This window comes from Plasmodium reichenowi, chromosome 12 (genome assembly GCF_001601855.1).
Source record: "Plasmodium reichenowi strain SY57 chromosome 12, whole genome shotgun sequence".
Taxonomy (NCBI): Eukaryota; Apicomplexa; class Aconoidasida; order Haemosporida; family Plasmodiidae; genus Plasmodium; species Plasmodium reichenowi.
This window is the reverse complement of record NC_033657.1, coordinates 731,920-747,981: the sequence shown is the minus strand read 5'-3', so window position 1 is coordinate 747,981 and position 16,062 is coordinate 731,920. Positions and strand designations below refer to the sequence as shown.

General features: G+C 18.3%; 2 protein-coding genes across 2 annotated transcripts; one reads left to right on the top strand and one right to left on the bottom strand.

Moving 5' to 3' along the window:
• Positions 1-349: 349 nt before the first annotated feature.
• On the bottom strand, positions 350-2,069 carry PRSY57_1220400 (hypothetical protein; the record flags this gene model as incomplete). Its single annotated transcript, XM_020115058.1, has 10 exons — positions 350-388; positions 455-514; positions 601-672; positions 784-851; positions 955-1,052; positions 1,166-1,350; positions 1,458-1,495; positions 1,592-1,628; positions 1,789-1,871; positions 1,967-2,069. 10 exons carry the CDS (start codon positions 2,067-2,069, stop codon positions 350-352), a joined length of 783 nt encoding a protein of 260 aa, XP_019970211.1.
• Positions 2,070-4,837: 2,768 nt separating this feature from the next.
• On the top strand, positions 4,838-11,698 carry PRSY57_1220300 (histone-lysine N-methyltransferase, H3 lysine-4 specific, putative; the record flags this gene model as incomplete). Its single annotated transcript, XM_012908625.2, has 1 exon — positions 4,838-11,698. One exon carries the CDS (start codon positions 4,838-4,840, stop codon positions 11,696-11,698), a length of 6,861 nt encoding a protein of 2,286 aa, XP_012764079.2.
• Positions 11,699-16,062: the final 4,364 nt, after the last annotated feature.

Here is a 16,062-nt window from a genome sequence, read left to right as displayed (position 1 = left end):
TAAAAAAAAATATATATTAAAAAAATTTTTAAAAAAAAAAAAAAAAAAAAAAAAAAAAATGAAATCGTGAAAAAAAAAATATGAAAAAATATAATTTCCTTTACAAAAAAAAAAAAAAAAAAAAAAAAAAAACATATATATAAATGTCCTGAAATTATATATTTTTTTATATATATTATTCTTTCTCTATATATAAATATATATATGATTATATATCTATAATATTATATGAAAAATCATATAACTTGATATTTTTAAAACCTCACAAGAAAATATAATTATAAATATGTATATTATTAAATATATAATTATATATTCGTTCTTTTTGTTATTATGGTCCTCCTTATTCTTAGTAATTCATTAATTTTAATTTTTCAACCTTTTTATTCTAAAGCAAAAATTCGTTAAATATTAATATATATATATATATACATATATTTATTTAATTATTTACCAAGACATTTATCTTTTCTGTTAAATATTCTCGTTTAGTTTTTAATTTTTTCGTGTTCTTCTAAAAAAGGAATATCATAAATATATATAACATTAATAATGGCATGGAAATATATTTTATATAATTTTTGATTCCGAAATAAATACATCTTCATTTTGGGTTGGTTCATAAGATAATTCTTCTAGCATTTCCTCTATAATATGCAACCTTGAAATGGACTACAAAAAAAAAAAAAAAAAATATATATATATATATAATATATATATAATCTGATGTGCATAATATTCTCATAACACACATTAGCATATTAAATAATTTCTAAAAATAACCTTCTCTATTATATTAATTGTATCTTCCAATTCTTTAATACTTTCTTTTTTATTTGTGCTTTTTATTACTTTTAAAAATTTAACATGCCCAAAAAAAAAAAAAATATAGTATCTCATGATAGTGTATATAATTTATGTAGGAAATTATTTATTATGTTACATATGACTTACGGGATAATTTTTCCAAATGGGCTACTTTTAATAGTAAATTTCTTGTTTTTTTTTTATTTTCCATCAAATGTTTATATTTTTCATAATATATTATTTCGCTTAAAAAAAAAAATATATATATATATATATATATATATATATATATATAATGTTAACATATTTGTTCTTTCATTTTTTTGTTGTTTTATATTTTTTTTACAATCCTACTTACTCTTCTGATAATGGTTGAGGGTATGTTATTATAATTGGTGCGGTTTTTTTTTTTTTTTTTTCGTTTATTAAAGTATCATCTTTACTATTTAGTAATAAATTTAATACATTTTCATCATTCGCATTAAGTATTTCAATATTTGTGTTTAATCCAAGAGATTCCTTCGTATATTGATCTGACATTTCCTGCATTTGGTTATAATATATTTTTTTATTCAAGGGAAAAATAAATGATATTCTTTATTTTATTGAAAAGGAATATTATATATATATATATTTTTTTTTTCTTTAACACTTTTATAATCATCAATGTTGTATATGAGATGTTGCACTATAAATATTATTTAAAAAATAAAAATAAAAATAAAAATATTTTATCATATGTTTGTTCCTTTTGAATGAGATAAAAAGAAAAAAAAAAAATTACCTGTGCTTATAATATCTTCAATTTTATTTTGTTCTTCCTAATGAGTGAGTATGTAAGGTATATGTGAATATATATATATATATATATATATTTTGAGCACATAAAAGGATTTGCTTAGATATATAACTATATAGCTTATGTTTATATATATATATATATATATATATTATGTTATTATTTTGTTTTTATTTTATTACTAAATTCTTTTTTTTTTCGTTAATATCGTAATTATCTTTTATATTTGGTTTGTTCAAGGTAATTACAATACTAGGAGGACTAACTGTTATTATATTATATAAATAAATAAACACATACATACATATATAGGTTTTTGTTTTTTTTAATTATGAAGTATTTTGAATTGTATTTATTTACTATTATTTCTTCGAGGAGATACAGTTATAACATTTTTTGGAGAATAACAGATAAAGGTTTTCAAAAAGGAGGCCCAAATTAATAGTAACAAAATGTCTTTCATTTTGTTTTTGTAATGTATTATATTTATAGTATTAATATATCTAATTTGGTTGATATTAATATTTCTATATAATTTATTTGTATATATTATTCTTTAAAATATATTAAAAAAATATATTAAATTATTGTAAATGAAATAAATAGGTTTCTATATAAGGATGAATATTTAGTACATATATATATATATATATTTATATTTATTTATTTATTTATTTCCTAGTATAATTATAATCAACATTGTCGTAAGGAATATATATTTAGATAACATTTTTTTTTATCCTTTTTTATTATTTTGTGTACTTACACAGAACCTTATGAAAATATAACTAATTTGAAATATGTTGAAGGTAGAAACATAAAAGGAAGAATAAGTATAATATTAAATTTATACAAATGTTTTTATAAATACTTAAAGAGAGAAGTGTTATATATATATATATATATATATATATATTTTTAAATGGTCTGATTATAAAATTTTTTTTATCAATTTTGGTACATGTATCTCATTAAAAATAATAAGACATTATGACAATAACTAATTTTAGGTAAAAAATAATATTTATTGAATAAATAAGAATGTGTTTTTATTTTACTTTCAATTATTAAGATTATATTTTATTATTATTTTTTTTATATCTATAATAGTTTGAGGAATTAAAAAATTACATGGTAAAAAATATGAAAATATTTTTTTTTGTTCCTTAATAATAAGCATTTTTTTCTCATTTTCAATATATAAATATTAAATACATATGGGTGAAATTAAATAATAAAATACACCATATTTTATATTTTAAGATTATTATTATTATTATTATTAATGTTACTTATTTTTTTTGTTTATATATATTTTTTTTTATTTTCCTAGTTTACATAACAATATAAATATATAAATATATATGTATATATAATATATATATATATATATATATATTTTAATATTATTAAGGCACTTATAATAATGTACATAAATAAAAAGAAAATAAAAAGATACATTGCATGTTCATATAAAAATATTTCAAAATTTTTTAACTATTTAAAGAAAAAAAATAAATAAATATGCATATATATATATATTATATATTATATATATATATATAATGAAATATTATTAAATTTTTAAGGTTTATTAAATATATCATATATATATTTAAATATATATGAAACAATTATTAGGTATATAAAACTAATATATTATATGTGTACCAAACCCTTTTATTTTATATATATATATATATTTTTTTTTTTTTTGTGTACGAGTATATAATTTTATAATAATATTTCTTATTACATATATTAATTTTATGAAAAAAATTTTAATATATGGTTGGCTATATATAAACATATTAATATAATGAAAAAAAAAAGCATCTTTCTTTTTTTTAAAAAAAATTAGTATTTTTTTTTTTTTTCTTTTTTTTTTTTTTTTACATGTGTATAATTATATAATATTAATTATATTTTCATTCAATAAATAAAAGAAAAAAATAATTATAGAAAAGTAACAAAGTACTTTTTTTTTTATATTTTTAATTTATATTTATGAATATTACATTGAAGATTCATATAAAAAGTACAAAAAGAAAAAAATAATAATAAAACAAAAAAATACACTGGTGTTTATTTATTGTTTATAAATTATTGTTTTTTGTTTTGTTTATTTTTTAATAATTATGTATATTTAATTTTAATATTTGTAAAAAAAAAAAAAAAAAAAAAAAAAAAAAGTGAAGTTTCTAAATGAATAAATCAAAATAAAATTTTATTAAAAAAAGGATCTTCCAATTAATGAAAAAAAAAAAAAAANAAATGAAATACAATTAAGAAGAACGAAAAATGTTGGAATATTTTTTCATTCCATTTTTTAGTTTGTATTTATGTATTTCATTTTTCTTTTTTAATTTTTTTATCTTCTTTTTTTAAATAATTTATTAATTAAAATGCAGAGATATTGTCTATATATATATTTCATATGCATACTATAATATATACATATATATATGTATGTATGTATATATTTATAATATGATTTATATATGAAAACATTTTTTTCGACCATATGATATGTATATATTAATTTATATATGTGTAATATATATTATTTGTTTGTGTTTTATATATAATAATTTAAAAAAATGATGCATCTTTAAAATAACAATAATAAAGAATAGAGCAAATATATAAAAGAATATATATATATATATATATATATATATATATATATATATATATATATTTATTTATTTATTTATGTAAACAAATCTTTATACATATTATTTAGCAAGTGTAATGGTATATTAAAAGTGAAGAATTATATAACAAGAAAGTAAAAAGCTATATATTTTGAATATCAAATTTTGTGTGAATTTATAAATATATGTACATATTTACATGCATTCCCATACATATATATATATATATATATATATATGAAAGAAAAGTTGTGTGTTAACTAATTCAATTTAATATCATAATAAGAGTGTCAGTTTTTATGTTTTCTTTGAAGAATGATCATATATGATGAAAGGGAGTAAAATGAAAATATATTAAAATATATGTAAATTTATTTTTGTTTTTTATTGTATAATATTTATTTTGTATATATATATATATATATATATATATATATATATAAATTAAAATAAAAGCATATATCTATAGATATATGTGCCCCATCTGAAATTTACAATTTGCTATAAAAGTTGTGTTTATATTTTTATTTATATTTTATTTATAATTTATTTTATTTTTTTGAGAAATAGCAATATGAGCATATCTCCATTGAAATATGAATCCAAAATATTGAGCAACCTAGCTAATATGCTAAAATTGAGCGAAAAGTCAGATGATGAAATACTAAGTGAAATAAATCAAGGTAATGAAAATAAAGTTTTTGAAATTGATGATGATGTTAAACAAGTGGTTGATTTGAATAAAATTAATTGCACATGTGAAGAATCAAAGAAAAAAATAGAAGAGTGTGATAAAAAAAAATTTGTATATAATTATAATATTGAAACATATGGAGTAGATTTTTTTCTTGATATTTGTAATGCTTTGTCAAGATCTAATTATAAACCTTATTTAAGTGAAGAAGGGAAAAAAGAAATAATGAATGGATTAAGAGTAAGAAGAAATTCAAATTTATATAAATATGTTTCTTTTTTTTTAAGTAAAGAACGAATGAATAAAGAAAGAATGGATGACGGAAAAAAGGTAGAAAATATTTATCATTGTTTTAAATGTTTAAAAAGTGTATTACATATATGTATTGATGATGAAGATAGTAATAATAATAATAATAATAAGATGAAAACTGCAATGTATTTAAAAAATAATAATAGTATAACTGAACAAATCGAAAATAAAATTGAGAATGATATATTAAATGAACAAAATAGTAGTCTTGAAAAGGTAAATCATAGAAAAGGAGTTATATCTGTTTCAAAATATAAATCAGAATTAACTTCTATTACTAGAATGTCTAATGAAATAATAATGCAAACTATATTAGAACATACCAAGGATATGGGTATAAAAAAGGGTACAACCAAAAATATACAATCAAGAAATGATAATAAAAATGATCATGGTGATGATGATGATCATAGAAGCAATAACATCAATAGTAACATGAAGAACAATCGTAATAATAATAATAATAATAACAATAATAATAATATTATAAAAAAAAGCAAAACTTATGAAAGCGTCAAAGTAAGAAATAATTATTATTATAATGATGATCATGATTATGATAATCATATTGATCGAACTGAAAATGTTATAGATAATAATAATACCGAACCCACAAAAAGAAATATTCCGAAAAGAACAGTTGTACAGAAAAAATCCTATGTACAGCGAAAAACAAACATAACAAATAAAAAGAGAATTTCTCAAAATAAACCGGTAACAAGGAATTCATATAAAAAAAATGATAGAATAAATACTACATGTGATATAAGAGCAAGCAAAATTAAGGATACTTTATATGAAAAGAAAAAGAAGAAGGTCAGAAGGAGTTTTGAAGTAAATGCGAATCGAAGAAAAAGGGGTACAGGGCAAAAGGGCGTGTTTTCTGATGAAGAAGGAATGAAAATGGATAACGATAATAAAATTGATGGTAAAATATCAGACAATAATAAAATTGATGGTAATATATTAGACAATAACAAAATTGATGGTAATATATTAGACAATAACAAAATTGATGGTAATATATTAGACAATAACAAAATTGATGGTAATATATTAGACAATAACAAAATTGATGGTAATATATTAGACAATAACAAAATTGATGGTAATATATTAGACAATAACAAAATTGATGGTAATACACCAAACAATAACAAAATGGATGGTAACACATCAAACCATAACAAAATGGATGGTAACACTTTGAAAGATAATATAACTAATAACATATTGGATGACGATGCTGTACCAAAGGAGGTAGATAATAATTGTGAAAATGATAAAAATGTACATAATAAAGAAAGCTGTAGAAATGATATATATTCATCCATACAGATAAGTAATACGTATAATAATAGAATGATCAATTCTACATTTGTAGAGGAAGAAAATAATATTACAAATGAAGAAAATATAATAAGTAATATTATGGACGATACAAATATATATCCATATAATTTATCCAATGTGAATAATATGGAAGATCCTAATTTGAGTAATAACCCAGAAAAAGAATATATTAAAGAAAACCATTTGTGTGATTTACCAAATGATATTATAACTTCTAATGGTGAAGATATAAAAAATAAGGAGATTTATAAAATGGATTACCCCAATAAAGCTTTACTATCAAATAATACAAATGAAAAAGATTATGATTATAACGAAAGTGATAACGCATCTTATTCTACAGATGATTCTAAATATGTAAAATATTTAAAGAAGAAAAAGAAATTACAAGAACAAGGTAAAATTATTATAGATCTAAATTTATTTCATGGAAATTCTGTGAAAACGACAAATAAACGTGATAAAGAAGAAAAGTTACAAGAAAAATTAAGAATGAAACAAATAAAGAAGCTTTTAGATGAAAAACAAATGGTTATATGTAAAATTGAAGATATAGCTAAAAAGAGAAATAAAAAATATGTAAAAGCACAAGTATTATCTAAAGATTCTAAAATTGAACGAGCCTATTTTAGTCATAAAATGAAAAAATTTTATAATTCCAAATCTAGCTATTTTGGTTGTGGATGGTCAAGTAACAAAAAGGAATGGACTCCATTTATTCATGCACCTTTCTTTGAAAACCAACATAACGCAATTTATAAAAATAGAAATAAAAAATTGTATGAAGAAATATATGATACATTATTACATGGAAGAATACATCCTGACATTAAAGTCGTTGAATTAAAAGATCATAAACATCCTATTAGGTTGTGTACTCCGTATAATGAAGATTGTTATTCTGTTGTATATACAGGTAAAAAAATAAATGCAACTGATGATAGAGTTATATTTGGTGAGTACACAGGATATGTAGCTAATAATAAAGAATTGTCACAAGAAAAACATCAATATATGTTTGCTTTAACATTCAATAAGAAAGTATTTAATGATAGGAAACATGTCGTTTTTATTAATGAAGTTGAGTTGGATGAAGAGCAAAATTATTCTAGTCATGTTGAATCAAATGTGATGAATAAAGTTAAGATTCATGAAAAAAATAATATAAATAATACAAACATTTATAATAGTCCTCACATTTTGAATGGTAACAATAATATAAATAGTAATACTACAGAGGAGACTATGTCAAATAGAAAGATTGATAAGATTAAGCCCGTTTCGAATGTAATTATCCCAGATTATAATAACATTAATAGTTATATTAATAAGTGTAAAACAAATGAACATAATAAAAAGTCAAGAGATATAAATAATTTAATAATACTTCCTGATAATTATACATATGCTGTAGATTCATCTTATATGTTTAATGAAATGTCTCTAGTAAATCATTATAAAACATGTAGTGTATTTAACAACTTTGATTTCAGAATAAATTCTGAATGGCAATTAGTATACTTGGATGGATGGCCACATATTATTCTAACATCAATTCCAGGTGTTGAAATTAATCCAGGTGAGGAACTTTTTGCTGATTTTGGTTTTGAATGGTTTGAAAAAGTTAATGATATATGTTTAAATGAATTTATTAAAAATAACTATTTTTATAGATTATACAAATTAAATACATCTAGAGAAATTCTTTTCAATGGAATGGATGATATTGTGGAAAAATATAATTTATTAAAAAATCATATTACTTGTAATATATGTATGCATAATGTTAATACTGATGGTAATAATTTCATTTTATGTTCAGGATGTAATCATGTTTATCATTTAAAGTGTGTACATAAATTTAACACCGAAGTTAATGAAAATTATGAATGGTTCTGTTCCAGTTGTCTTCAATTTTGTTTTAATATTATAAAACAAAAGGAGTTTGTAGATTATATAGAAAAGGAAAACCAAAAACGGTTCATTCAGCTTTTAGGTGATTTAAATGGGGATAATTTAGATTCTGTGAATAATCAAAAGAAATCTGATGCTGTGGATAATTTAAATAATTATAATTGTGTGGGTAATATAAATAATTCTAATAGTATTGATAATATTATAGATAATAGGGATAGTCTAGATAACCCTAATAACTCAAATATTTCATATGATGCTAATAATTCAAACATTTCTTATGGAGCTAATAATTCAAACATTTCATATGATGCTAATACTTCAAACATTTCTTATGGAGCTAATAATTCAAACATTTCTTATGGAGCTAATAATTCAAACATTTCTCATAGCGCTAATAATTCAAACATTTCTTATAGTGCTAATAACTCTAAAAGCGAAGATAAAACTAATAATTGTGACAGCGAAGATAAAACTAATAATTGTGACAGCGAAGATAAAACTAATAATTGTGACAGCGAAGATAAAACTAATAATTGTAACATCGAAGATAAAACTAATAATTGTAACATCGAAGATAAAACTAATAATTGTAACATCGAAGATAAAACTAATAATTGTAACAATTTAGATAACGAAGATGACATAAACGATATGAACAAAATAAACAAATCAAACCAAATTATAATTAAAGATGTCAATGATAATAATTTATTTCCTGTTGAAAATAATGATAAGCAGAAATATTTGGAAGTTTTAGAAAATATAAGAAAACTTCTACAGTGTAAAGAAAATATCGATGATTTATTTAAAAATAAAGAATATGTAAATAGCTTTTTGGAAAAAATAGATGATGAAATGAATATGTTTGAAAATAAAAGAAGTGAAGATGAATCTGTTAAACTTGATGATTTAAAACATATTTTTGAAAATAGTTTTGAACTTCATTTATTAATAGATTATAAGAAAAAATTAGAAGATTTATTGGAAAGTACAGAAAAGGTGGATTCATTTTTGAATGATAGGAATGTTTTGAATACTATGAAAATAAGGAAAAGAACATTATCTTTTTTAATGGAAAACAAAAAGTATATAGATAATTTTATACAAATGAATGAAGAAAAACATTACTCAAAAATTAATGAGTGTGAAAAGAAAAAAGAAGAAGATATTATTCATAATACAACATGTAGAAAAGTAGAAAAACTAGAAGATAGAATTATTCAAAATAGCCATAATAATCAATTAACAAATCCTGAATATTGTAGTACATTAAAAGGAGAAGAAGATAAATCCGTAAGTTTGATAGATAATAAATCAGTGTGTGAAAGGGTAGATAATCATAGTATTTGTAATGAAGTAAATTCAAGTATATCAAGTACGTACGAAAAAACATTGTACAATAAATCTAATAATATAATTAGAAATTTAAAGGAAATGAAAAAGTATGAAAGAGAATGCCAAAATAATAACAATTATAGTAATATGTATTGTAGCTATATGATGAAATTAAGTAAGAAAATATTAGGATTTCCTTTAATAAAAGACTTTTCTAAAGGCTTAAGTACACTTGAACCATCTTTACCTTTAAATGATCATTTAAAAAAATTGTCGGTTTGTTCAAATTGTTATAGTAAACATCATGATTTAGCAAAAGCAATTATTTGTAGAGTGACAAAAATGCATTTTGAAGCTAATTATAATGATTACTTAACTGATGAAGATTTATTTAAAACATCCAGTGAATTTATCCAATCAGTCATAAGAGAATTAGCTAATACTGTAAAAGAGTACAGGAAAAAGGAATTGAACAGGGTATATTTGCAACATGCAACAGAAAATGATAATATGATACTAGATAGAGTTAATAAGGATATGAGTTTGGAATTAAATTATAATAATGTTACACCAACTAGAACTAGTATTCACAATTGTAGTTGTACAAAAACGAATAAGGAATATAATGAATCCTTTTATAAAATTGTGAGTCCTTCATTTAATAATGACACTGTTGAAAAGAGTAATATTATCATACAAGAAAATAACCATATTCGAAATAATGAAATTTTACAATTAGGTGAAGAAGAGGTGGGAAATTACGAATGTCAGAATAAAGAAGTTATTGGTTGTGTTACAAAAGAACATACAAATGAAAGGATAAACGATCAACCTAGTGAGGAAAAATGTCATGATGATTTCTATTCAAAGGATATGCATATATTATATAAAAATACCTTTTTACCAAGAGAAGAAATAGATAACTGTAGTATAGAAAAAATTAATGATGTTGAAGAGAAAGAAATGAAACACCAACATGAAGAAAATGACATATTAAAGGATGTAATAAATGATACATTAAATGATATGTCAAATGGTATGTCAAATGGTATATCAAATGATGTTCCAAATGATGTTCCAAATGATGTGCCAAATGATGTTCCAAATGATGTACCAAATGATGTGCCAAATGATGTGCCATATGATGTGCCATATGATGTGCCAAATGATGTGCCAAATGATGTTCCTAATGATGTGCCAAATGATGTTCCTAATGATGTTCCAAATGATGTTCCTAATGATACATCGATCACTAATTTGTGTGAAAAAAAAAATGATTTGAACAGCTATGAGAAATCTTGTAAATTAAATAATTTTATTCCCCTTATAGGAGTAGAATTAGGAAAAACGAAATTCCAAAGAGAATTTACAAATGGTACTTTTGTTGGTACAGTTACAGAACAAATAAAGGACGAAAATAATAATAATTTTTTTGTTGTAACTTATGAAGATGGAGATGTTGAATGGATAACTCCATCCTTTTTATTTCAAGAAATTCTAAAACAATCTACAAATAATACTACATATCCTTTAGCTAGTACTTTTAAAGATATATTTTATGAAGATTTTAAAAAGGATATAAAACTAAACAACCATTCTTATGAATTAAAAATTGAAAAGAAAAAGAGAAAAAGTATGTTTGAATATGTTCCTAATAATAATGTAACCAAAAGACAAAGGCATGCATTCGAAGAAAATGTATTAAAAAAAAAAAATACCCATCAGGAAGTTAATACATCACGAAGAAGTTTGAGTAAATTGAAAAATGTAGTATTTAATGATTCACTTAGAAAAACAAGAAAAAGAACTATGTCTACAAGTTGATACCAATTGATTTTTTAAGAAAAAAAAAGACATATTCTTATATATATATATAATTATCATTTTTTTTTTTTTTTTTTTTTTTGGTAAATTTTTAACAAAGGATAAAAAAAAAGAAAAGAAATCATATGTTATAAATATAAGGGTATAAAAGAAAACAAATTACAACTGGCTTGAAATATAAGTATATATATATATATATATATATAATAATTTTATTTTGAAGGTTAAATGTTTCTTTTTATAATAATAATAATAAAAAAAAAAAAAAAATGCATTTGTTTTATATATACTTATTTTGTTAATTTGTTATTTTTTATTTTACATTTAATTTTAAAGCATATTGTTTTTAATATGTATATTTAAAACACTAGATAATAAAGACTTTTTATTTTTATTTTTATTTTTATTTTTATTTTTTTTTTATTTTTTTTGTTTTTTCTAAACATTCTTATGAATATATACATTATTTAAAATATATAAAAAAAATAATAAATATTAATATAAAGAGTTATTGATATAATATATCTAATTTTATATATACATTCTTATATTATAAAATATATATATTATTTTTTTTTTCAAAAGCCTTTTTCATTTTTTTAACGTTATAAACCACTAAAGGCATATACACACATTTTTTAAATTGCCTGTTGGATATGAGAGAGAAAAAAAAATTATAATAAATAATATTTAATTAAACATGAGGTTTATGTAATATATTTATTTGAAAAATAGTTGTATATATATATATTTTTTTTTCCATGTCTATTTAAAACATGTCTTTTTGATAATGTTAATATAAGAAAAATAAAAGTTACGAAATAATATGTGTAACATATGTATCAACAAATAAGAAGGAAATAAATGGAAAACAAGATGAAAAAAAAAAAAAATTATAATAAAATAATAGTAAATAAAAAATATTAAAATAAAATAAGTTATATAATTGTGTGTATTTCTAGGTACAAGTGTCTGTTAAAATCTTAGAAATATAATAATAATAATTATTATTATTATTATTATTATATATATATATATATATATATATATATATTTATTTATTTATTATTTATAATTTCTAAAAATATATTTTTATTTTAATATTCTTATTTGGTTATAATATAATATGCACAACTGTTTATTTTTTTTTAAATTAATAATTAAAATGTATTTTTCTTCTGCATTATGCACACTATAATTCGTTAAAAAAAAAAAAAAAAAAAAAAAAAATGAATATCATTCATTAATTAAATAAATAATTTTCTATGTATTAGTAATAATTAATATTTGAGTATGTTTTATTATTTGTTCAGAATATAAAAGTAGCATATTTTAAAGATTAAATATTATATACATATTTATCTACGTCTATAAATGCGTACATAAATATATATATATATATATATATATATATATATATATATATATATATATATAACATTTATGAATACTTATAGAAATTAAATTTTCATGTAAAGAATAATATCTCATATATTATTAAAGTTCACTGTATGTTAAGGTTATATAACTTAATTATAAAATTTTTATAATAATAATTAAAAGAGATAGTAAAATAAATAAATAAGTAAATATATATATATATATTTAATTTTTTCTCTTTCATAACTAAAATTTTTATAATAAATCTAGAATTCTTTTATTATTTAAAATTTTTCTGTAATCGTCATTTTTTAAAAAAAACAAAAAAAAAATTAGTTATATATATTAAAATTATATAATAATAATATGTTATAATATAATTATTCTATATCATTTATGGAAAATATATATATATATATATATATATATATAGAACATCATGAAATTAATTTACACATTTATGTTTATGCTAGTAGGAGTCTCAAGAACACGGTTAATCCTTCAATTAAAATGTAATAGTTAAATTTGCATATAATGCTTTAAAAAAAAATTTTAATAATTTTTTTTTTTTTATAAATATTAATATTTTGTATATTTTTAAAAGGTTTATGTATCTTTCAATAAATATAATTGTATTTTCATTATATTTCTAATAGTTCAAAAAATTACAAACCTAATAATTATTAATTTACAAAATTCTATACGATAGTTTTGTTATATATATATTATTATTTTTTTAGGGAACTTATTTTTAAAAATATAATATGTAATTTTCTTTACATATTAGTTTTGCACTTAAATATATTAAAGCACAAATAAATATATACTACATACATAAAAACATATATACATATATATATATATATATATATATATATATATATAATAAAAGGTTTTAAAATGAACTAATATAATATTTATAGATAATATGAATGGGAATAAATATTATACTTTAATATATTCAAAAAAATATATTTTTTGTTTATTTTACTTAATGAATATATTTTTTTTTCTATCTGTCATTTTTCTACTCTTTTTCTTCCATTCTTTTTTTTTTTCTTAACATTAGGATTCATCTAAACACCGTACATATTATATATATGTATATATATATACTTCAAAAGATGACAACAAAAAAAAAATTAATGAATTTTATATTTTTTTATTATTATTGAAATTAGTTTCGTCTATATAGATACTATTATAACAAAAAAGAAAAAAAAAAATTAATAAATAAATTAATAAGAAAATATAAATAACTGTTATTTTTTAATAAGTGTATTTATTATAAATGTGTATAAGTTTTAAATATTAAATAATATATTAATTTTGTTATACATTTATAAAAAATAATTTTATATATCCTTTTTTAATAATATATTAAATGTGAAAAAAAAGGAACACAAATATATAATATATATTTAATATTTTTTTATTTGAAATAAAGAAATTTTTTTTAGGACACCAAGATAGGCAAGAAAGGATTTTTATTAATAATTTTTTCTAATATATGTAATTCTTATTTGTTTTGTTTTGTTTTGTTTTGTTTTTGTTTTTTTTTATATTGTTTTTGGTTTTTATTATATGTAATTTATTACATAATATAATATATATATATATATATATATTTAATTATTATATTATTTATTACAAATCATATAACAAATTAAATAATAACATTTAGATATAAAATTAAAAAATAAAATGTAAAAAAAGGGATATATGCAACTAACATATAATAATAATATTTACATACAATTTGTTAAATAATTGGATTTTTTATATATTAAAAATAAAGTCTACTTTTTTTCTTTTTTTCTTTTTTTTTTTTAATACTAAATACTAACCATTTTCTTATTATAAATTTATTATAATTTTTTTTTTTTTTTCCCTTTTCCTATTAGGTATTCCTTTATATAACTTTTATTTCTTATATTTATTATATATATATTTATATATTATTATATATATTTATATTTATATATATATTTATATAAATAATATATTTTTATTTTTTTTATTTTTTTATTCTTTCTTTTTTTTTGAAATTATTATATATAACTAGAATAAAGAGAGCAAAACAAAAAGAAACGAGTTTCGAAAAAAAATAATTCGAGCACATTTAAAAATTTTATACATAATTGTATTATATACTATAATTTTATTTGTATACATATATGATTTATATATAATAATTAATTATTTTATGTTTAAAAATAAATTATATATATATATATATATATAATATAATATATTATACATACATATATATAATATATATATATTATAAATATATATATTATATGCGTTAAGAAAATAAAAAAAAAAAAGAGGAAGGAAAGAAGGAAAAAAAAGTAATTATTATTATTTTTTTTTATTATTAAAAAAAAGAAATATTATTTTATGTATACATATAAATATAAATAAATAAATATATATATATATATATATATATATAATATATATATATATCATATTTATTTCAGTGAAATTTCTAAATTGCAATAAGAAAAAAAATGGGAGGAAATAATTTTATATATATACATAATTTTATTATTATCAAAATATATATATGAGTAATAAAAAAAATCACATTTTGTGTATATATTATATTTATATATATATATATATATATTTTTATATGTATATATAGTAAAAATAAAAAAATAATAAATAAAATTAAAGAGAATATTCCATAAAAATGTGTTAATTTCTTATTTTAATTTAAATTATATATTACGTATATTATGAAAAATATAAATGTAATTTATATAATTATTTTTATTATTTTTTTATTTTTATTTTTTTTAAATAATAAGTATTTATAAAATGTTCACAAACTGTGAAATAATTTTTAAAATAAAAAAAAAAAAAAATTAAGTATTTAAAAGGATATTTTTTTTCATTTTTTTTTTTTTATCATTTGATATTTTTATTATATAAATTTTTTTTTTTTTTTTTTTTTTTTTTTTTTTTTTTTTTTT